The 23,994-nt window shown below is 44.2% G+C and overlaps 1 protein-coding gene across 3 annotated transcripts in view; it reads left to right on the top strand.

Moving 5' to 3' along the window:
* med25 (mediator complex subunit 25) overlaps positions 1 to 23,994 on the top strand; it is a 42,827-nt gene that overhangs the window by 1,722 nt on the left and 17,111 nt on the right. For all 3 annotated transcript variants that reach the window (XM_067974504.1, XM_067974505.1, XM_067974503.1), the window contains exons 2-14: positions 1,837 to 2,016; positions 5,134 to 5,179; positions 6,694 to 6,818; positions 7,856 to 7,954; positions 10,282 to 10,402; positions 11,791 to 11,947; positions 13,725 to 13,900; positions 14,843 to 14,951; positions 15,947 to 16,176; positions 18,171 to 18,290; positions 18,884 to 18,969; positions 20,998 to 21,055; positions 22,117 to 22,224. In XM_067974504.1, the coding sequence (XP_067830605.1) occupies positions 1,883 to 2,016; positions 5,134 to 5,179; positions 6,694 to 6,818; positions 7,856 to 7,954; positions 10,282 to 10,402; positions 11,791 to 11,947; positions 13,725 to 13,900; positions 14,843 to 14,951; positions 15,947 to 16,176; positions 18,171 to 18,290; positions 18,884 to 18,969; positions 20,998 to 21,055; positions 22,117 to 22,224 (1,569 nt within the window). In that variant the 5' untranslated portion in view covers positions 1,837 to 1,882. The remainder of the gene's footprint in view (positions 1 to 1,836; positions 2,017 to 5,133; positions 5,180 to 6,693; positions 6,819 to 7,855; positions 7,955 to 10,281; positions 10,403 to 11,790; positions 11,948 to 13,724; positions 13,901 to 14,842; positions 14,952 to 15,946; positions 16,177 to 18,170; positions 18,291 to 18,883; positions 18,970 to 20,997; positions 21,056 to 22,116; positions 22,225 to 23,994) is intronic.

The following is a 23,994-nucleotide window of genomic DNA, read 5'->3' as shown; positions in this document are numbered from 1 at the left end:
GCATCCCTAATTTGAATCGCTCCACCATTGGCGGCCGGGCCTTCAGTTGCCTAGGCCCTAAGCTCTGGAATTCCCTCCCTAAACCTCTACCCCTCTTCGCTTCTTTTACGATGCTTCTTAAAGTCTGCCTCTGACCAAGCTTTTGGTCACTTGACCTATTATCTCCTTATGTGGCTCGGTGTCAAATCTTGTTTGATTATGCTCCAGTGAAGCGTCTTGGGACATTTTACTACGTTAAAGGCGCTATATAAATGAAAGTTGTTGTCTTTGCGTATCTAAACAGTGTGCGTAGATAGGTAGCTTGACTGGTAGGCATCACAACCAAGTCTCAACTTGTTTTGAACCATGGGCCATGTGCACTTTCCAATGGGAGTCACAGGATAACAACCAGGAGCTCCGGAGCCCTGGCTGATTGTTTCTTCCTGCCCCTAAATCGGTCAGAACTGAGACTAGTTGTTACCGTGGCTCTGATCAGCGAACTTTGGAGAGGCTGGGGTTTAAACCTGGAATTTTCCTGGTCTGTAACTTGGGTAGTACATTTAGCTCCTCAACCAATAGGGGTACAAACCGTTGTCAAGGAACAAGGATTGCTCAGTACGTGACCTAACTTCCCAAAAATCATCCGCTTGTCACTCATCATTTTACTCCATCTGTAAAACCATCCCCTTCCCCCCCCCCCAACCTCTCCTTTAACAAGGAATGGTGTCTCATTGAGATAGTAAGTCCGATTTGACCACTTTTTGGGATGTATTAAAATCAGAACTGCCCCATCCATGTCACCTGGTCATTCTGCATCTGATGCTGTTATTGATGTGTTTTGTAGTGTGGGCTGGCAAGAATTGGTTCATGCTGGTGATTTCCCCACATTGCACACTACCAATCTTGGACAGTCTGTCAGCGGAGTCACTGAATGGAGTACAACATAGAATCATAGAATAATCCGCAGAAGGAGGCCATTCGGCCCATCTTGCCTGTGCCGGCTCTTTGAAAGAGCTCTCCATTTAGTCCCAGTCCCCTTGCTTTTTCCCCATAGCCCTGCAAATTTTTGCTTTTCAAGTATATATCCGATTCCCTTTTGAAAGTTACTATTGAATCTGTTTCCACCGCCCTTTCAGGCAGTGAATTTCAGATCATAAATCGCTGCACAAAAAAAAATTCTCCTCATCTTCCCTCTGGTTCTTTTGCCAGTTACCTTAAATCTTTATCCTCTGGTTACTGACCCTCCTGCCAGTGGAAATAATTTCTCCTTATTTACTTATCAAAACCAGTTATAATTTTGAACACCTCTATTAAATCTCCTCTGCTCTAAAGGAGAACAATCCCAGCTTCTCCAGTCTCTCCACATAACTGAAGTTCCTCATCCCTGGTATCATTCTCGTCAATCTCCTCTGCACCCTCTGCGAGGCCTTGACATCCGTGGCCAGTAATAATTTACCTTGGGGAATAATTGTGATGTAAGAATGAAAAGGAACCTGAGGTTGACAATTGATTGTTTAGGGGCCTCTACCTGAGCTAAAATTCCAGGATATTTGGTCTCTTTGGGACTGTTGGCAATGATTTCATTGAGAATTCATATAATGAGAGTAACTTTTTTTCCCCTCCAACTACAGGGTGCTTAAAGTATAGTAACTCATCATACCAATCCCCTTTTAAATTGAATTGGGAGTTGGTTGCACCACCTTGTTCACCTATTTCCACACCCAACCCCCCCCGACCAGGCAAATTATTATAGAAAATAATTTAGTATTACATTGTAGGGTTGCTGTGCTTTAACCTGACCTGTATTAGGAGTTGGCTCTGTTCACAAAAAACCCTGTGTTCTTTCTCCCGATACAGCTGCCTCGGTGTGAAAGGAGAGGTTTCGCAGTGACTCGCAGACACCATGGTTGTTCCCCCCATTGATGCACCCACTCCTCCCAACATGGTGGCAGATGTGGTTTTCGTTATCGAGGGAACAGCGAACCTTGGACCATACTTCGAATCTCTTCGGAAACATTACATTCTTCCAGCGATTGAGTAAGTGGAGCCTGTACTGTGTATGATTGCCTGATTCAAACCAGGTCAACTAAAGACTGCGTTTGATATATGGGTGCTGTATCCGAGTGGTTACGGCACTGTGCTAGCATCCCAGTGGTCATGAGTTCAAACCAAACTGGTTGATCAATGCCCTTCAGGGAGGGGAGCCTGCCATTGCTACCCAGTCTGGCCTACTCGTGACTCCTATTCCACAATACCTGGTTGACTCTTAATGCTGTCAGGGCATTAACAGTAACAACTTGCATTTATATAGCACCTTTATCGTAGAAAAAAATGTCCCAACGTGCTTCACGTAAGGAAAAAAATAAGACCCCAAGCCAAAAAAGGCAGTATTAAGAGGGGGTGACCAAAATCTTGATCAAACAGGTGGATTTTAAGGAGGGCCTTAAAGAAAGAGAGGGAAATGAAGAAGCGGTGGGCTTAAGGGAGGGAATTCCGGAGCGTGGGGCCTCGGTGGCTGAAGGCATGGCTGCCAATGAAATAGCCTTCCAAATGCTCAGTGCCTCTCATTAAGATCTTAGAATCATGGTCTCTGGATGGTAATATGATTCCTCTGATCCACTATTGGCAAGCTGTGAGATGGATAGGAAGCTCAAGTTCCCAATAAACCTTGTTGGTTATAAGATGTCTTATCCCCTGGCTGGGGAGTCTAGAACCAGGGGTCACAGTCTCAGAATAAGGGGTAGACCATTTAGGACTGAGATGAGGAGAAATTTCTTCACTCAGGGCGGTGAATCTTTGGAATTCTCTACCCCTGAGGGCTGTGGAGGCTCAGTCACTGAGTACATTCAAAACAGAGATCGATAGATTTCTAGATATTAAAGGGGATGGTGCAGGAGAATGGCATTGAGGTAGAGAAGATCAGCCATGATCTTGTTGAATGGTGGAGCAGGCTCGAGGGGCTGGATGACCTACTCCTCCTATTTCTTATGTTCTTTGAAGATTGACAACAATTCTTTACAATCAAAATGTTAAGTTTGTTTAATAGTTACGTGGATGAGATTTGAATTGAATCTTCGGCTCTTTGATTTTGACACCTGGTACCAGTTGGAAAGCACGAGTCTGTCAAACTGCATACATTAACATTTCCAATAACCATTCGAGCTATAAAAATAAACACCTTAATCAATCTCTCAATGCAAGACTTTTGTCCCTTTCCCACAGCCTTCCGTTCTGAACCTTAGTGCAGGATGACTGCATATACAAAATATAGACTGACTTTTCCAATGCTCTTTTCATACATAGTTCCATGGCCAAGATCCTTTCAACACCTTTCCCAAGTGACCAACTTTCACACGTGAGCCCAGAGTGAGTGTGGTCAGGTTATTGTGTCATGAGGGGTATCACAGCAGAGTGGGATCCTGACATTCACACACATGTACTTTCCAGCAGGAACCACGGGATAGAAGTTTGCAGCACAGAAGGAGGCCATTCGGCCCATCTTACCTGTGCCAGCTCTTTGAAAGAGCCATCCAATTAGTCCCATTCCCCTTCAAGTATTTATCCAATTCCCTTTTGAAAGTTATTATTAAATCTGCTTCCACCACCCTTTCAGGCAGTGCATTCCAGATCATTACAACTCGCAGCGTAAATCATTTTCTCCTCATCTCGCCTTTGGTTCTTTTGCCCATTACCATAAATCTGTGTCCTTTATTTATTGACCCTCCTGCCACTGGAAACAGTTTCTCCTTATTTACTCTATCAAAACCCTTCATAATTTTGAGCGCCCTCTATTAAAACTCCCCTTAACCTTCTCTGCTCTGGGGATAGCATGAACTCTGGCTGATTTTTTTTCACCCCACTTCCCCAGCCCAAGGAATGCAACTGTCATCTTTTTCCAAGTTCATTTTATTCTCTTCTGATTGTTGTTTTTGATGGCAGGGGCTTTGAGATGGATTGTCGATCTCAGCTTACTAATGAGGTGATATTCTGTTAGGATTTATTTTACTGTGAATGCTTCAGCATCTTATAAAATGGTGATTTGATCTTCGATATTTTGGGTACATTTATTTTTCTTAGTTCTAGGTTTTAGCTGAGAGCTCTGTTAAAGATAGCCTAGGAACTAAATGCTTTCTTGGAAGTTATTGCAGTTGCTGACTGTCTTTTATAAGGTTTTTTAAAATTTTCCTTCCTTCTCTTTTGAAAGCGCTTACTGATACTGGGGTGTAGTTCCACAGGCACTGACAACCGTGCAGCACTTTACCCAAACAGTCATTTCACATGTGAACCCATCCAGTGAGTGACAGCAGACTATTTGACCATGGAGAGTGTCTTAGATGAGACTGGCAATGTTCTCGCTTGGTGTTCCTCCATACCCGCTTTTCAGCACTGGTCACTAATTAGCAATCGAGCTGGAATCCTGGGTGATCTATCTCCATCATCTTGTCCCTTCAGCTCAGGGACGCTGACCAGTTGCAATGCCCTAACTCTTGCACCAGCTGATCTAGGGATGGACCCTACTACCTTCCAGGCTGACTGGCTTGGTTATGCCCTGGGCAGCACCTTTTAAACACTGGAACCATTGGGCTATCTTTTGCAGTCTGTCTTTTCTGAGAACTAAATGCAATTCTTACTTGAACTGGACTTCAGAAAATCATGCACAGTAAATTTATTCTGGCAAAATGATGTAGTGCTGCCCAGTTCTGCCAGTCAGTGAAAGATTCTAGGGACTGTGGTTACTGTAACTTTAAGAAAATGTGCTAAAGTCAAAATGTGATAGCAGAGAGCTTACTATGTTGCTCGAATTCATATAGAAACTAGAGTGAAGCTTTGGTTATGATGTACTAAATGTACAGGAAGTTAGAGCAGTGTCCTTTCATCCATGAGTTCGTGCTTCAAAACAAGCCTGGACTAAGAGAATCAATGGTTTGTTCTGTGATCTCCAGAGATAGATCATAGAATAGAATCAGAATCTTACAGTGCAGGAGGAGGCCATTCAGCCCATTGTGCCTGTACCAGCTCTTTGAAGGAACTATCCAATTAGTTCCACTCCCCTGTTCTTTATTCATAGCCTTGTAATTTTTTCCCCTTCAAGATAAATTGTGGAGAATATAGATCAATGTCTAATCTATAAAGAGTTTTGTCTTTCTTTTGCAGGTACTTTAATGGTGGTCCTCCAGCAGAAACAGACTTTGGTGGTGATGTATGTCAGCTTGCTGAGTGTTATTGTTTGAGTGAACTCTTGAGGTGCTTTTTAAACTCTGGCATGTAATAAGTTTTTTTTTTAAAAAAAATTAAGTTGTTAAAAAATTCCTAGGCCAAGTGATTGGGCAAGGGGCAATATCTCGTAACAAATCCCAATAATTTCTGCACTTGTCTTGTGTAGCACAATTTGCTGCCTGGATACTGCAATTTGCAGAAACGTTCCTGGAGGCAATGAACTTGTTGCTTTCAGAGAGGATTTAAGCGCTAACCAATTAAACGTCATAACAATTCCACTGGAGGATGACATGGCTTATACAGAAATAGTCATACTGAAATTCAACACACTATCATCAATGGAACAGTCCATCGAGAATAGGGAGAAGTAACACGTCCATGGTAGGAAAATTATAGGGGTGGGGTGTGTGTGTTTTTTCTGAGCGTGTTAACCTCTTTTGTTTCCTTTCTTGTTTTTGTCCCAGGCCGTCTCTAACTTAATTGAGATAAAAAGAAAAAAAACTGGAAGAGATCTGAAATAAAAAGACAAAAAAGTATCTGAAAGGAAGAAATAAAATAGCTTCCCCTCCTGCCCCATTGTGTCATCCCCTCCTGAAGGTTGGGGTATGGTTTTACATGAGCTGGTGGATCCTCTCAACTCCCTTTTCTTCATGTAAGAGCCAAAACAGTGAGGGAATCTAGAACAAGGGGACATAATCTTAAAATTAGAGCTTAGCCGTTCAGGAGCGAAATCAGGAAGGACTTTTTCACACAAAGGATAGTAGAAATCTGGAACTCTTTCTTTACTCTTCCCCACCCCCCACCAACCTTTTGGTTTCTAGGACAATTGGAGCTTTCAAGACTGAGATTGTTGGATTTTTGTTAGGTAAGGGTATCAACGGATATGGAGCAAAGGCGGGTAAATGGAGTTGAGGTGCAGATCAGCCATGATCGAATTGAATGGTGGGGCCAAATGGCCTCCTTCTGTTCCTTATGTTCTTAAGACAATGGGTATTGGCAAACCATTTATTCATGGAGGGCATCGCAAGTTCTGTCCTTGCCCTGCATCCTTACCTGCAATTGCCAGTGGGAGTCATTGGATAGTGATGAGGAGTGGGAGCCCCTGTTGCTTTTGTTACTCACTAGTTCAGGGGTGCTGAGGTGAGCTCAGCAAACTGAGTACACACTGATAATCAAACATGGGACCTTGCTGGCCTGTGCGTGATTCAGTATCACACCAGAGGATGCATTTAACCACAGCGTGGAGCTTTTGGATGCTTTAACTTCCTTCTGTGTATGTGGTGCATTTGCAATTGCTGCTATTCGGTGGACTGCTGAGTGTTAAAGTCAGGAGTAAACAAAATTTGGCAAAGGGAGCCAATAATGTGGATACTGGAAAGGACATTTGCAATGACCTGACAACACTTAAGTGAAGTCGCACCTTACTCTGGTTCACCGTATAAATGATGTGTAATAGTGTTGATCATTCCCTACTAATTTAATTCTTTCTCTCCTCAGTATGGGGGCACACAATACAGTTTAGTTGTGTTCAATACAGTGGACTGTGCCCCTGAATCATATGTGCAGTGTCACGCTCCCACCAGCAGTGCCTATGAGTTTGTCACCTGGCTTGACAGTATTCAGTAAGTAAAGAACAAACTTACATTTATTTAGTCCCTTATCAGATATTCCCAAAAGCACTTCAACTTTAGGAAGGATGTCAAGGCCTCGGAGAGGGTGCAGAAGTGATTTATTAGAATGTTACCAGGGATGAGGGACTTGTTATGTGGAAGGTTAAGGGGAAATTTAATAGAGGTGTTCAAAATTATGAAGGGTTTTGATAGAGTAGATGGGGAGAAAATGTTTCCAGTGGCGGGAGTGTTGATAACCAGAGGACACGGATTTAAGATAATTGGCAAAAGAAGCAGAGGGGAGATGAGAGATGATGGACACTTTTTTTACCCAGCGAGCTAGAATGATCTGGAATGCATTGCCTGAAAAGGTGGTGGAAGCAGATTCAATAATAATTTTCAAAAGGAAATTGGATATATACTTGAAAAAGAAAAATTTGCGGGGGGGAAAGTGAGCAGGGAGTAGGACTAATTGGATAGCTCTTTCAAAGAGCCAGCACAGGCACAATGGGCCGAATGGCCGCCACCTGTGCTGTAAGATTCACCATATACAGTGAGTCACTTTGAACTGCAATCACTGTTGCAGATGAATGCAACAGCCATTTTGCCCACAAAATTCCACAAACATTAATGAGATGAATAAACAGTTAATTGATTTTGTGCAGTGTTGCTTGAGGGAAGAATGCTGGTCAGGACACTGGGAGAGCACCACTGCTCTTCTTTGCATAGTGCCATGGGACTTGATAACATCTACCTGAATAGGAAGACAGAGCCGTGGTTTCACGTCTTATTTGAAGGATGGACCATCCGTACTTGAGTAATGAAGTAGTGGAATGAGTTACCAGGGAAGGTGATTGAAGCAGATGGTATAAATGGGTTCAGGGCGAAATTGTCTCTCTGTCGCTGGAGAGAGATGGAATTGAGCAAGGTTGTGAGAAGGCCTGTGGGTCTGATGAAAGGGTGGGCTAGGTAGGCCTAATAGACTTTTCTTCCTCAAAATTCCTGTGAGCGCTGTTTGCCATCAAAATAATAATGTTTTGTGTGCACAGGTTCATGGGGGGCGGCGGGGAGAGCTGTAGCCTGATTGCGGAGGGACTCAGTACGGCACTGCAGCTGTTCGACGACTTCAAGAAAATGCGAGAGCAAATGTAAGAAATTTCTGTTTCATTTTGTTGGTGTTGTTTTGAATGAAAAGGTTATCTGTTTTTGAGCAGCGCCGTGCTGCAATGTGGCAAGGCATAGATCTGTGCCTACAGTTCCCGTGCTGAGAGGTCGAGCCCCCCTTTTCCAGTTCAGATTGGGATTGATGGAAGCACGTGAACAAGTCATCTCCTCTGCTGTGGATGGTGTGAGAAGCACCAGTTGAATAACTTTAGTCAAGAAAAGAGGAAAATCTGGCTGAAGGAGAATCGTGATTTAATCTGGGGTTCAGTAGTCGGCTTATGAAGATGACTATTTGCACTCTTAACCCTCCTGCTAATTCTCAAGCTCTAGTGTGCTGTTCCATGCAATGCTCCTGTTTGATTGTGATTCTGATTGATTTGTTTATTAACAATACTTGAGTTGATTGTATATCAATAAATCAAACAATTTTGTTTTCCCGTCTTTCCCCCTCCTGATGTTGGTGGTGTAGCTTCACAGATTGTGTTGACCATTCCTAGTCAGTCTGGGTGGTGACTTTTAGCCCACTCAGTGGTACGGGTGACCACTGACCCTACAGGTTCCATCTGAGTTACACACCCACACCCCTCCTCGCCCTCATGGCCCAGTAGCATACTGTGCAGTACATTAACCCATTGAGCGGCTAGGAGTGATCGTCCTATACCTAATTCTCTCTGCAACAATCGTACAACAACAGACAAATACCATAAGACCATAAGAGATAGGAGCAGGAGTAGGCCATTCGGCCCCTCGAGCCTGCTCCGCCATTTAATGAGATCATGGCTGATCTGATTTATACCTCAACTCCACTTTCCCGTCTTATCCCCATATCCTTTGACTCCCTTGCTGATCAAAAATTTGTCTAACTCAGCCTTGAATGTATTCAATGACTCAGCCTCCACATGGGGTAAAGAATTCCAAAGATTCACGACCCTCTGGGAGAAGAAATTCCTCCTCATTTCCGTCGTAAACGGGCGACCCCTTATTCTAAGACTCTGCCCCCTAGTTTTAGATTCCCCCATGAGGGGTAACATCCTCCCAGCATCTACCCTATCGAGTCCCCTCAGAATCTTATGTTTCAATAAGATCTCCTCTCATTCTTCTAAACTCCAATGAGTACAGACCCAACCTGTTCAATCTTTCCTCATAAGACAACCCTTCCATACCCGGAATCAACCTAGTGAACCTTCTCTGAACTGCCTCCAATGTCCTTCCTTAAATAAGGGCACTGGAACTGTACGCAGTACTCCAGGTGTGGTCTCACCAGCACCCTGTACAGTTGTAGCATGACTTCCCTGCTTTTATACTCCATCCCCCTAGAAATAAAGGCCAATATTCCATTTGCCTTCTGAATTACCTGCTGCACCTGTATGTTGACTTTTTGTGTTTCATGTACGAGGACACCCAGATCCCTCTGTACCGCAGCATTTTGTAGTATTTCTCCATTCAAATAATATTTTGCTTTTTTATTTTTCCTCCCGAAGTGGATGACTTCACATTTTCCCACATTATATTCCATCTGCCAAATTTTTGCCCATTTGCTTAACCTGTCAATATCCTTTTGCGGACACTTTGTGTCCTCCTTGCAACTTGCTTTTCCACCTATCTTTGTATCATCAGCAAATTTGGCCACAAGACACTCTGTTCCTTCATCCAAGTGATTGATTGATTATATATTGTAATTTATTCTTAAATATTTTATTGAAATATTCAAACATCTTATGTGGAAACATTAAACTGTGTAAATATGTCCTGCTTTTTTTGCATGAGGGTTAAGAGGAAATTCGAAGTGCCAGATTATTTTTTTTTGTCAGTTTTCATTCCTTTTGTTTTCTCTCGTTACTTTTATGAAGGTTCAAACTCTTGTTGGAAGCACCAGTCAGCCTCTGGTTCCTCACCCGAGTAGACATTCCTCATGTGAGCTTAGACTCTAAATATTGGCAGGCTATTTTACCATGGAGTGCATCACAGCAAAGTCCAATCCTGACTTCTTTCCAAGTGCAAGCTTTCCAGCCTGGCTAGTGATAGGGAGCTGCAATCTTTTTTTCTCCCCCTCTATGTAGCTCAAGGGCACTGAGGGCAGTTCTAGTACTCTGACTGCTCAGTTCGTCTAAATCAACACAGTGCTGAGAGCTACTGGTTTGTATGGCTGAGTGCTACACTAGGCTGTGCTCTTGGCCACACTTCCATTGGGTGAACTAAATGTCTTGTTATTAACAGGTTGGAGCCAATTTGGAGTGGGCTGTGAGATGGTCAGATTGGGTTACGTACTTGTGCTGTTTTTCTAAAAAAAAATTTATTTTCTCTATTCCAGCGGGCAGACTCACAAAGTCTGCGTTTTGATCTGCAACTCTCCACCATACTTACTGCCAGCTGTGGAGAGCACCACATATTCAGGCTTCACAACAGACAATCTGGTGCAGATGATTGGAGATGTGAGTGTTTTCACTGGGTTAGCACCCGCTTGGAGAATTATGGTCACCGGGGAGGTTGGTACATATGGCCTAAATCGCAAAGGAAATCTTTTGGGGCTGCTGTGGAGAATATATTTTGTTTACTGAATCACTGCTGACGGTCGTTCCTGGAACATATTCCTGTTGTTGGATTGAGTAGTGCTTTATGTTTATGGTTCTTGGGTGATGAAATGTTGAATGTTTGTCATTCTTGGGCAGACTAACCACAGAGCTCCCAGATTCTGACTGGAACATAGGAACAGGATTAGGCTATTCGGCCCCGAGAGTCTGTTCAATTAGATCGTGGCATTTATATCTCTATTCCATCTACCCGCCTTTGTTCCGTAACCTTTAACACCCTTGCCTAACAAAATCTATCGATCTCAGCATTGAGCATTTCCTGTGAGCTGAAGGTTTTACTTGTAAGCCCCAATTATTTTTCTGTATGAACACGTAAGTTTGAAAGAGCAGGAGTAAAAATATGGAAATGACCAAATCACTGTTGTATTTTGCTAAGTGCTAAATAAATGCAGGCTGGATTAGCCCCCATTCATGATCAGTGAAGGGGAGGGGAAATTTGCACACAATCTGACTAGAATGTCTGAAGCACTTAACCTGTCTGTGACATTGCTTTAAATTTTAGACACGTAGGCTAGCTATTCAGGGGTCAGATTAACTCCAAAACCAGCCAGAAAGATCTCAAACCTCATTGTACCAATTTTGCTGGCTTTCCTTCCAGTGTCTAACTTTAAAAAAAATTTATACCCCCACCAATTTTTTTTCTCCAGTTTTTCCCTTGAAGCTGCTGACTCTTTTGGTGGGGTATGGTTTCACAGGCACCAGTCACCCCCACAGCTATTCTTCACATATGAGCCTAGGCAGAGTGTATCGGCGAACTATTCTACAATGGAAGGCGTGGGAGCCAAGCTCGATCTTGTCCTCGTCTGGCATGCACACACCACACTTCCCACCCGGTACAGTAGTGGGAAACCTGATCTTTTCCTCTCTGTAGCCCTGGACGCTGAGTCCTCGTGTGTTGCTTTGGCTGAGATCAGCTAATTTATCACAGATTCCTTCCTGTGTCTTGTTTTATTTCCCTAAATCTTGAACCCCTGTAGGTATTGGACCCCAGTAACCACAATATCGGTCTATCGAGCAAACAAGCCTTCTAATAGTACATCTTAACACTTGTCCTAGAGAAAATTTAGGTTTTGTTTTGCGGCAGAGAATTGTGTAAAAGATTTGGTTTCCATCTGTGTAGATAAGGTATAACTGTCTCTCTCCGTCTCCCTCTCCCCACCCCCGCCCCTCCCATTATCTCTTACTACATGTCCAGTTTTAACATGTTGCACTGTGTGTTTATTGCACAGAGAGGGATCCATTTCTCTGTGGTGTCTCCTCGTAAGCTGCCTGCCTTGCGTGTGCTGTTTGAGAAAGCAGCACTGGGTAGCGTCGTCGAGACTCAGCTGAAGGACTACAGCCAGGACCCACGCCATATGATAATGATCCGTGGGATGGTGCTTCCAGGTAAGAACTGCAGCACCATCACTGCCGCCCTCCCAATAGTCTGTCCCCAAGGTCATCTGCAATCCAAGCTGCACTACACGGCTAACTGGAACATGCGCACTGAAACCATGAACGTGCAGGACATTAACAATATTAAAGAAAAACAGTTGCATTTATTTAAAGCCTTATTACATCTCTCAACAACATCTCATCCGTGGCTCAGTGGTAGCCCAGTCGCCTGAGTCATAAGGTTGTGGGTTCAAGTCCCACTCCTGAGATTTGAGAACATAATCTAGGCTGACGCTTCAGTCCAGTACCGAGGGAGTGCTGCACTGTTGGAGGTGCCGTCTTTCAGACGAGATGTTAAACCGAGGCCCCATCTGCCCCTCTGGTAAAAGATCCCATGGCACTATTTTGAACAAGAGCAGGTGTGTCCTCCCTGGTGTTCTGGCCAATATTTATCCCTCAACCAACACCTATAAACAGATTATCTGGTCATTATTTCATTGCTGTTTGTGGGACCTTGCTGTGTGCAAATTGGCTGCTCTGTTTCCTACGTTACAAAGTGACTACACTTCAAAATTGGCTGTAAAGCGCTTTGGGGCGTCCTGAGGCTGTGAAAGGTGCTACATTAATGCAAGTCTTTTATTCTTTCTGAGGTGACTGTCCTCATGAAAACAGATATTGAAAAGAGTAGGAGAGAAGACAAGATAAATTTAAGCTTGGGATTTAGAAATCTGTAGATTGTATGAGAAATGGAGGATTGTGGTGCTAAGGACTTCCACAAGTTTTTAATTAATTCAGTTTTTCCTGCTAATTTTCTCTTTCCACCTGCTGCCTCTCCCCTCCACAGGCGTATAGTTTCATGGGCTTCGGTCACTCCCCAGTACCTTGTCCATATGATCGTACTCGTGTGCACCTCGATGGTGAGCGTGGGCAAGCTATTCCATCACAGAGGGCATCACAGCTGAGCCTCACCCTGCCCTCACCAGGCACCTGTACACGTGCACTTTTCAGCAGGAGTCACTGGATAGCGGTCATGTGGTAGCGAGATTATTCATTGTGGAGGCGTCACATCCGAGTCTGATGGTCCACACAAGTGCACTTTCCAGCAGAGGTCATTCGATAGCCATTAGGGGTAGAGACCTTGACTGTACTTTTTTATTTTATTTTCTTCCCCCAGTTCTGTGATAATGAGCTCAGTTGAGCCCTAGTTAAGATTAGCTAACCCAGCGTGTGCTGATTAGTCGCTCTCAGCCAGACTGGCAATTAGGGGCACTACACTGGCTTCAACATGGACCACAGATCGAACTTTCCTGGTCTGTATGGCTCAGCTGCCCACTAGATACACTGCTGAGCTATCTGGGTAAGTACTCCTCTCTCAAATATGAAGGCCAGCATTAAAGTAATGCTGCAGGCTAACGTCTTGCAGTGACCAACCCTACAATATGTTTGTGGAGAAAAATTCTGTCCACTTGAAGGCACAGCCACCAATGGTGGAGTGATGAAAACCTCTGTTGAAGAATGTGGATGTTTGGTGAGCGCACCACCATGCTCCACTGCGGATTTGCCCTGTAGTTGAAAAGCCTGTTGAGGCTCATATGGTCGCTAAAGTGAAGTATCAGAGGGTATCCTGCACCTGTGAACTCTGTTCCTTTAGTAGAGCAGAGAAGAAAAAGAGAAAGTAATTTGCTGTACGTCCCCTCTGTCCAAAGTTTGTAACTTACGATTTATAAAAATGGAAACTTTTCCTTCAGCGAACTGTTAATCCGCTTTGACCTATTTTGTGCTCACTTAGGTGGAGGAACAGTAGCAGCTAACACCTTGCCACAGAAGCCAGCTGCACCACAACCACAACCATCAGCACAGCAACAACCAAGTCTATTGCCAAGTCAACCACAGGCACCCCAGCTACCACAATCACAGCCACCAGCACAGTCCCAGGCGATGCCCGCAGTCTCGCAGTCGTACCCGGTAAATGCGCTTAACTGTTAATTATCAGCCGACGGGAGATTGTTTTTCATTTTTATCCCCTCCCCAATTTCTCCCCTTAAGATGTTCAGCAGCCCTCCACCATCTCGCATAAGTTGGTGATTCTTCCTACCTGAGCTGTGACTATTGGCAGGTTGTTCGACCCTTTGGCGGGGGAGGGGGGCCGGGGGCGAGGTACAATCTTACAGCACAGAGGAGGCCATTCGGCCCATCGTGCCTGTGCCAGCTCTTTGAAAGAGCTATCCAATTAGTTCCGCTCCCCCTGCTCTTTCCCCGTAGCCTCTAGCCCACTGCTGCTAATGGTGGAGCGAAGGAAATCAGGGATGCGCAAGAGGCCAGAGTTGGAGGAGCGCAGAGATCTCTGAGTGTTGTAGGGCCGAAGGAGGTTATAGAGATAGGGGGCATGGAACGATTTGAACACAAGGATAAGAATTTTAAAATCGAGGCACTGCCGGACCAGGAGCCAATGTAGGTCCGGTTAAGGTCTTGGTCAATACCCCAGGTATTGATGATGGTGCATTTAGGTGGCATGTGTGTTACCTGCCACTTGTCAACCCAAGCTCAGGTGCGGTCCTAGTACTGCAGTAGGCCAGCAGGGATTACTTAATTCTTGGAGGAGTTGTGAAAGGAACCCGATATTGGAATCGTCAGCAAACAGCCCCACTTTGACAGATCTGTTCCTATTAGGTAAACTCATGTTGGTTTCTACAGGTACTGTATTTTAATGTTCAGATCACATAGTAAGAATCATTGTCAGCAATGATATCAGATGAGTGAGTGTGACCAAGATGATCTTAAAAAGAATGTAAAAATAAAATGTATTTTTGCTTCAGGATTTTGCTCCCAACCCAAAAAATTAGTTGTGCCCACTTTGCTTTAATATCGAGTCTGCCTTTCTAGCTTTCATTTCTCTCTCGTTTGCAGGGCCCTCCAGCATCTGCTTCCCTCGCCGCTGCTCAAGCTGCTGCTCAGATTGCCGTGGAAACAGCGACCAACCAACTCAAGACAGCCGGGGTCCCATCAACCAATCGATGTAAGATCGAAACAGCCGAGATTCTGTGACCGTGACCATAAACTAGATCCACCATTCAGTAATTCTGTTGTCCTTTCTCACTCTCTGTCCCATTTAAGGGCAGTGATGTGTTGCAGACCTAGGTCCATGTGGAGCTGGGTCAAAATTGCCTAATTTAATTCATGCCCCACTCACTCAGTTTGTCATTTATTTTGACCTAGGCTTAGTTTATAAACTAAATAATGATGTAAAGATGACCTGTTGGCCTCTCTGATCTGATCTCTGCTGGCTATGCTCAGAGGACGGTAGTAATGTTTCTAGGGCAACACAATATAAGGCTTTTTATACCCTTCGAATTCTGCTCTGGAGCTACAAGATACTAATGGTCAAATGGGTAAATACAAGGCATGGTATGTTACTAAATCATACTTAACATAAGATTGCAGGTTTGATTCCTAGACTGTGCTGTGTCTGCTGTTCTTGGCCTGGACAGCATTTGGTGCATCAAATTTGGCCTCCGTGCCCTCGGCTAAGGAAGACGGGAAAAAATATCAGTTCGGATTCCTGCTGTTGACCACTATCCAGTGTCCTTTACTGGAACAAAAACAGAAAATGCTGGAAACACTCAGCAGGTCAGGCAGCATCTGTGGAGAGAGAAACAGTGTTAACGGTTCAGGTCGATGACCTTTCACCAGAATTCTTTTCACAGACCTTTACTGGAAAGTGTGTATCGATGTAGGGTGAGGACATGATTTGACTTGGTTGGGATGACCCCCTCAATTACATAGCCTGTCAGCGCTCCCTGTCTAGGCTTAGTGAGGAATGACCATTTGGGAGAGGTTCTTGAGGACCAGTGTCCATGGAATTATACCCCAGCAAGAGCTTAGCACCTTTAGGAGAGGAGGGAAGACAGTTGTTGGGAAGGGATATATTCTTGCTGTTCTGTCTAATAAAAATGCCTAAAAACATGTTGTGGTGACTGCTAAACTATTGTTTTTCACACTGTTACTTCACAGTTCCTGCAGTCAGCCAGATACCTCCTGCTTCCGGCGTGGGAGCTATGTTCAGCCAGGCCACTCCGCAAACGTTAACGGCCACCCCCGTGGCCAGTATGACCAAAATCGTCACATCCACGCCTTCCATGATGACAGCAGCAGCACAGTCTAACCTGGTATCCACAGTCACTACTGGTGTTCAGCTATCACAACAGCCACAGGCAGCACAGCAGCCCAGCCAGCAGTCCATGGTAGGTAAAACGAAATCCAGCAACAGTGCTGTTCACTTCACGTAAGGAAGGTGCTGAATTACATTCACATTTAACTGAGGCTGCTTCACACGCATTCTTGCTACCTGACACACACATACACGCACTCATTGTTATTGTGAGTTGCTGGAGATCAAAGCATGCACTGATGGCACCAACGTTTTTCCCAGCAAAGTGATGGGATCTCCTCCCTCCATGTCCTCGCCCCTCACTATCTCTGTAACCTCCTCCAGCCCTACAACCCTCTGAGATCGCTGCACTCCTCCAATCCTGACCTCTTGCGCGTCCCTGATTTTCATTGCTTCACCATTGGCGGCCATGCTTTCAGCTGCCTAGGCCCTAAGTTCTGGAATTCCCTCCCTAAACCTCTCCGACTCTCTACCCCTCTCTCGCTTCCTTTAAGACCCTCCTTAAAACCTACCTCTTTGACCAAGCTTTTGGTCACCTGTCCTAATGTCTCCTTACGTGGCTCGGAGTCTAATTTTGTTTGATAATTGCTCCTGTGACGTGCCTTGGGACGTTTTACTATGTTAAAGCCACTATATAAATTCAAGTTACTGCATGTATGTTTCTGAGCCACACAGACCAGAAGGTTCTCGGGCCTGACATAATGTCTGTGCTGATATAGCTGATCGCTGGGACAATAGTTAACAATAATGCAATTTGGCCTCAGCACCCCTGGGCTCGCAGGGGTAAAAGCAGCTGTGGTTTCTGTTCCTGATTGCTTTCCAGTGCTTCCTGCTGGAAAGTATTAGGTGAACGGAAGATTAGGCTTGACTGTATTGTCCTCAAAGGCTAAATAGCCCTCTAATACTCACCACTTAGGCTGACACATGAAGAGTGGGCTCGATACTGGGCAGCATGTGATACCCATGGAACTACACTGTAGTATGAGGCAATGCCTCCAGGAGAACATCGAGGGAAGGGGGATATAGGTGGCAGGGCATGGATTATTCCTGAGATTCTACCTCCTTCAAAGTGATGATTTGCCAGTCTCTCTTTGAGGAGGTGTTAAGTGGATTGAAGGTCTCCTCCAGAAAACCTTTGCTATTCAAATTTACCAGTGTCTGCTTGTGGACCATCATAGGCTGGCAAACAGACCTCAGGAATTTGCCCATCTCCTTACTTGCATTTAGTCCAGATCTGTCCTTTTGTATATAAGGCAGGGGGGGGGGGGGGGGGGGGGTTCGGAATGAAGTTGAAGAACTGAAATGGAAGAAGAATAAATTCAAATAGATACTAGTAGTGGATAGGAAACAGTATTTAGGAATATTATGGGAGAATTTAATGACCTAACTCTTAGTGAATGAATTCGGCTAACTTCAGTGACAGGCTATATGATAATGAGCCACGCAAACCAACAGATCCAAGGTGTGGTCTGACCAGAACATTGTACAGCTTGATCATGACTTCCCCTGACTTGTATTCTACCAGTTTGGCTATATAGTTCACCATTCTATTGGCTTTGTTGATTGCTGCACTTTGTTTATTGGACATTGAGTGTCAGGTCTACGAAGACTCCTAGGTCTTTTGAGACTCCATCCTTAGTTATTTCAGCACCATTCATGGAGTACATGTATTTGCCTGTTTTTCCTTCCTATGTGTAGTACTTTACGTTTGTTTGTATTAATCTTAATCTACCAGTGTTCTGCCCACTTGCATGTTTTTGTCCAGCTCGTTCTGTAAGTTCAGAGTTCTCTGCCAGTTCCACTGGCCCCTTCTAGCCTGTGCTCTCTAAGTTTGACCAGTTTTCTTTGGATACAGGATCAGGCTCGTCCACGGTACTCCCCACCCATACTTGAATAGCCTGCTGATGGCCACTTTCACGTGCACACGATACTTGGGCGAGCACTAAGCATGAACCAGGGCAATACCCGGACCAGAGTCAGCGGTGGGGGGAGGGCGGGAGGAATTTAGTACTCATGATTACTAAATAATTAAGATTGTGTGTTTATTTTTTGTTTTTGTTCTTGCAGCAGACGGTGGCTGTTGGAGCAGGTGCTGGGAATGTGGTTGGAGTGACGGTAGCCCCCCCACCTCCTGGTTCGGTGGCCAATAAGATCCTAGCATGGAGTGGGGTCTTGGAGTGGCAGGAGGTGAGCTATGGCCGTCTTGTACTTATTTTTATTGACTGGAGCTGTTCCAGAGGAGCCAAATAAAAGGAGAAAGTTCATCAGATATAACCTAAAGGAGGCATTTGGGTGTCGAACAAAGCAAGATGCCGCGTTGTGTATTGTGTGGTAATCTCATTGCTGGAAACTTAAAATTTCTCTCTTTCATCCCCCCCCCTGCCCGCCCCCCAAATAAAATCCAATGTACTAAGTGCTTTTTTTGATGAAGGTGAGGGTTTTTCGTGATGGGGAATGGAATACTTTCCATTTCAGGCATTAACCATTCCTGGGGTCAGATGCAGCATGGTTCAGATGCAGAATAAAGCCCCTGCCCGTGCAATGAATCTCAGAAGAGCTCCCACCCCAGAGTTTTTTGGAAAGGAAAAATGTATCATTTGCATGTGGTAGGAATGCACAACCACTAGATGTTGCTGGAGCACTCATTGACAGTGATGCTTAAAAATACTCTAGTCACTAGCCTGGATTATATCTCCAGCAATCGAGATATTTTTCAAAACTTTGCTTCGCTCTACTCAAGGTTCCCCAGATTGACTATTTTTTTGCCCCACCTTCTCCAGAAACCCAAACCTGCATCAGTGGATTTAAATGCAAAACTGACACGATCGCTTCCATGCCAGGTGTACGTCAACCCAGGAGAGAACCTGTAAGTATGAGAGGTGAAAGATACTCGCATTATATTGTTATTTAAAAGGAGTCTTTCCATAAGAATCCCTTGTAAAAATCAAATATGCAGTTTTTTCTTTCCAATTTTCCTCCTTTTCCCTCGTTTCATGATGGCATTTGCCAGGATGAGGTTCCTCGGGTGCTGGTAATCCCCTGGTACCTCTCCCAAGTGCCCGTTCTTCATCTGTGAGTCTGGACAGCGTCGTTGGCAAGATTTTCTATTCTACATAGTTGATGCACATCACAGTTGAGCCCAGTCCCGTCCTCACCCAATTCCCACTCATGAACTCTCCAGCAGAAGTCACTGCATAGCAGTCAGGATCTGGAAACCTAGTTGTTTCCCCCACACAACCTACTTTCTTTGCCCATGGGATGCTTAGTCCGTTGTTAATACTACTCTAGCTGAGATCAGCTACTGGCACAGACTTGGAGATTAAGCCTCCAGTTTGTTTGGCTCAGTAAAAGAAAGAAAGACTTGCATTTATATAATGCCTTTCATAACCTCCAGACGTCCCAAAGCAGTTTACAGCCATTGAAGTACTTTTTTTTTTGAAGTGTAGTCACTGTTGTAATGTAGGAAACGTGGCAGCAAGGTCCCACAAACAGCAATGTGATAATCATCAGATAATCTGTTTTTAGTGATGTTGATTGAGGGATAAATATTGGCCAGAAAACCGGGGAGAACTCCCCTGCTCTTCTTTGAAATTGTGACATGGAATCTTTTACATCCACGTGAGAGGGCAGACGGGACCTTAGTTTAAGGTCTCATCCGAAAGCCGGCACCTCCGACAGTGTAGCACTCCCTCAGTACTGCACCACGTGTTGTATATCCACTAAGCCATCAGGGAATTTGTTAATTTCCTTAAAACATCCCCCAAAAGCTGCCTCTGTTGATCTTTCAATATTTCAGTTTGAGGGGCAAGTGTTGGTGACCTAATCAAGAAGAATGAGAGGCGATCTTATTGAAACATATAAGATTGTGAAGGGGCTTGATCGGGTGGATGCGGTAAGGATGTTCCCAAGGATGGGTGAAACTAGAACTAGGGGGATAATCTTAGAATAAGGGGCTGCTCTTTCAAAACTGAGATGAGGAGAAACTTCTTCACTCAGAGGGTAGTAGGTCTGTGGAATTTGCTGCCCCAGGAAGCTGTGGAAGCTACATCATTAAATAAATTTAAAACAGAAATAGACAGTTTCCTAGAAGTAAAGGGAATTAGGGGTTACGGGGAGCGGGCAGGAAATCGGACATGAATTTAGATTTGAGGTTAGGATCAGATCAGCCATGATCTTATTGAATGGCGGAGCAGGCTCGAGGGGCCGATTGGCCCACTCCTGCTCCTATTTCTTATGTTCTTATGTAATTGGCTTGTAAGAGTTACTGGGTTTCACAGTGAGGGAACTGCAACGCATAGTAACTTCTCTCTTGAAGTTGAAACACTGATCCCTCTAAGTTAAAGACAATGCTCCATTTGAGCTCCATTGGACTCAGTAGCTCCTTTCAGCCATTATTTGATCAGCATTGTGTTTGAACAAAAATATATTTCTTAAAAGAAAGTAATAGTTGTCAGGTTAAAGCAGAAAATGCTGGAAATACACAGTGGGTTCATTAGCACCTGAAAGCAAAAAGGCAGATGAACATTTTGAGTGGAGATCCGTTCTGATAGTGTCCCACCTCAAACGTCGACCTATCTTTTCGCTTTCAGATGTTGACACCCCTGATGTGCCTTTCCAGCATTTTATGATTTTTAAAAAAATATAATTTCAGATTTACAACCTTTCTGTTTACCATCAATCCCTTTTTTAAGTTATGTAAGGCCTTGACAGGTGAGGTGCCCTCTTCCTATTTGTACATGAAAGACTGTTTCGATTCCTCCCTCTAAGAGGGAGGTGCGTGTGAGTGTAAAATGGCACTGAACCTATGGTCAATAGCCGTGGGCTGTGCTTGCCTGTTGCAGTAATGCCTGGTCATTTTTTTTTTCTCTTTCTCCCCACCCCAATTCTTTTACAGGAAGACAGACCAGTGGCCTCAGAAACTTATCATGCAGCTCATTCCACAACAGCTATTGGTGAGTAAGTGAGGTTTGTTTTTCCAGATTTTAATTGAACGTATTAGTCACCAGCAGGTTCGCTTGATGGAACAACCTGGTGTATGTTGTGGAGGGTGAAAAGAATTAGGTGAGCAAATAATGTAAAGGACACCATGATGGTGCAAAAGGTTGACACATTTGCTCTGGTCAGAAGTGGTGAGGTGCTGGTTTGCACTTCAGGAACTATTTCCACCCCCTCCCTCCACACAACACACATACACAAGTAGAATTCTGGCTGAGAGCAGATTGCCCAAGAGACCTTGAGTACATCGAAACTACAGCACAGAAACAGGCCATTCAGCCCAACAGGTCTATGCTGGCGTTTATGCTCCACACAAGCCTCCTCCCTCCCTACTTCATCTAACTCGATCAGGATACCCTCCTATTCCTTTCTCCCTCCTGTACTAATCTAGCTTCCTCTTAAATGCATCTATGCTATTTACCTCAACTACCCTATGTGATAGTGCGTTCCACATTTGTACCACTCTTTGGGTAAAGAAGTTTCTCCTGAATTCCCTATTAGATTTATTAGGGACTGTTTTATATTTATGACCTCTAGTTTTGGACCCCCCCATAAGTGGAGACATTTTCTCGACGTCTACCCTATCATTATCTTAAAGACCTCGATCAGGTCACCCCTCAGCCTTCTGGTGGAGAGGCAAAGCACTTCACAGAAGGATTAAAAATTGCAGGGTGTCTTCTGTCTACCTCGGCTATGCTTGCAGGCATGCTACAACATTACATTGGCAGCGGTCTGTCGTATATGGGGAGGGGAGAATGAAAATCAAGATCTCTTTATATTTGAATATTATGGTGATTTTGCATCGATAATGGGGAAATATGTATCTATCTTGTCCTTGACTCATTGCATTCAGGTTTGATAGTCTCTGTTCCATATAATGTGGCTTCACCTAAGGTCAGGTAGAAGAATATATGGTGGGGTTGGGGGTGAAAAAGAGAACAATTTTTTTAAAGTTCTGGTTTACCATCCTAACTGCCTTTTACTGTTCTTCTCCTTTTGCTTCCTCAAAACTATCCAGACAACGCTTGGGCATTTGTTCCGGAATTCTCGAATGGTCCAGTTTCAGTTCACAAACAAGGATTTGGAGTCATTGAAGGGACTGTATCGAATCATGGCCAATGGCTTTGTAAGTACCTGAGTGACCTACTCACCAGGTCTCAAACGCTGGAGTGACACTACTAGAAATGTGTTTTTTTAAAAAAACATCCGGTCATGGGCCACGGTTCATAGTGCAGGACACCACCAAGTTTGAAAAGAGTGAAAGAGAGCAGGAACTAAATGAAGTGATTAGGTGAATCCAACTTTGGGTTTTAACAGCCTGCAGATTGTAGAGGGAAGGGAAGGCTGAGGATGTTAGGGAGTTTCACAAATTTGAGGTCCCTGAAAACATATGAGCGTACAAAATTGACGGGTGGGAAAAGACCAGCTGGTTCATCAAGCCCGCCCCCACACCACGATGGCCGGAGCATCATTACGAAACACTTCTTCCCCTCCCCCCCCCCCCCCCCCCCGACTCCTCCTCCTCCCCGCAGCCATGTAATCTCCTGGGAGAGGCAAAAAAAAACCAGGACTAATAAGGGAAGATTCCTCTCCGATCCCCTCAGACAATCGAAATCAGTCCAGGTGATCAGATGGGCCAAAAAGGAATGAGTTAGAGTAGGAGACCGTTATTAGCCCTGATTTGAGGATGCGTGGAGGGAGTGCAGCCTATCGGACAGTACATATGCGACTTAATAGTACCTTGGGACATTTTACTACGTTAAAGGAGCTATAAGTGTAAGTCGTTGTAATAGGAACGAGGCGTTCAGAGCACTGACAATAGAGAGAGAGAGAAAAGAAATATTGCAACCGAGAGAAATGTTGGAGGCTGGAGGGATGAGACCAGTTCTATAACTACTATCTCAAAGTGGTGACAAATCTCAGGCATGTATTGCATTGACAAATAGAATGTGGCCTTTTAATTAAGTACAGTATTGTGAACACACGACATTTAATCACCAGTATCTAAATTTTATTTTAAATTTATTTTTCAATGACCCATTCAATTAAACTTTTCTTGAGTGTGGGGGTAGGATTTTGTGCTCCCCCCCCCCCCCCCCCCCCCCCCCAAACACAGAAAAACTTGTCACAGAGCAAATGATTTGAAGAAGCATGCCGATAGATTTTGCAAATTTCCAAGCTTGCCACGTGCCTAACGGTGGGCAGATGCGTTATGTGGGTGTGGGAGGGATGCCCTTGCCCTTTGCCACTTCAGCTCATCCTCTTTGTGTTTTAACTCCAACTGAGCATGCGTTCAACCACGGAACTGCTGCAAGTTAGATTTAAAACACACTAATTTAAAATAATTATTAAGTTCAGTTTGGAGGCTTGTCTCAGGCATTGCAGGCTGTGCTGCCCCCTTTGGGAATATAGTCCATCCCATTTTTATATCTTTTCAGATGCCCACTGTTGCTGGGACTTAGTGACTCTTGTCAGGCTGTAGTTACGCCTGATAATGAATTTAGAATATTATACAAGTGATATAACCTGCTTCAGTAAGAAGTACTGTGATCTCCTCCACGACCCCCCCCCCCAAAAAAATTAATGTGTTAGTACCAGTTCGCTAAGTAAACAGAGTGAGAACATTGAAATTTCTGTTGGTTGACACACCCTATTATCCAGAGAATAGTGTGGAAATACCTAGGGAATTAAATAATGGGCATTGCAGACATTTTATGTGTTGGCTTTTATTGCAGATTTGAGCTGAGACTATTTCTTGCATACTCTACTATAAATTGTTCTTTGTTGAAGTTGCTTGATATTAGCTGTTAAGATGATTAAAATCTTTACACATGCAAATATTGAGACATTTAGCAAGCATGCTACTTTCCAGAACTCTCTTTCCATTTGACTTCAT

Source organism: Heptranchias perlo, chromosome 40 (genome assembly GCF_035084215.1).
Source record: "Heptranchias perlo isolate sHepPer1 chromosome 40, sHepPer1.hap1, whole genome shotgun sequence".
In the NCBI taxonomy this organism is placed as follows: domain Eukaryota; kingdom Metazoa; phylum Chordata; class Chondrichthyes; order Hexanchiformes; family Hexanchidae; genus Heptranchias; species Heptranchias perlo.
This window is presented reverse-complemented; position numbering and strand designations above follow the sequence as displayed.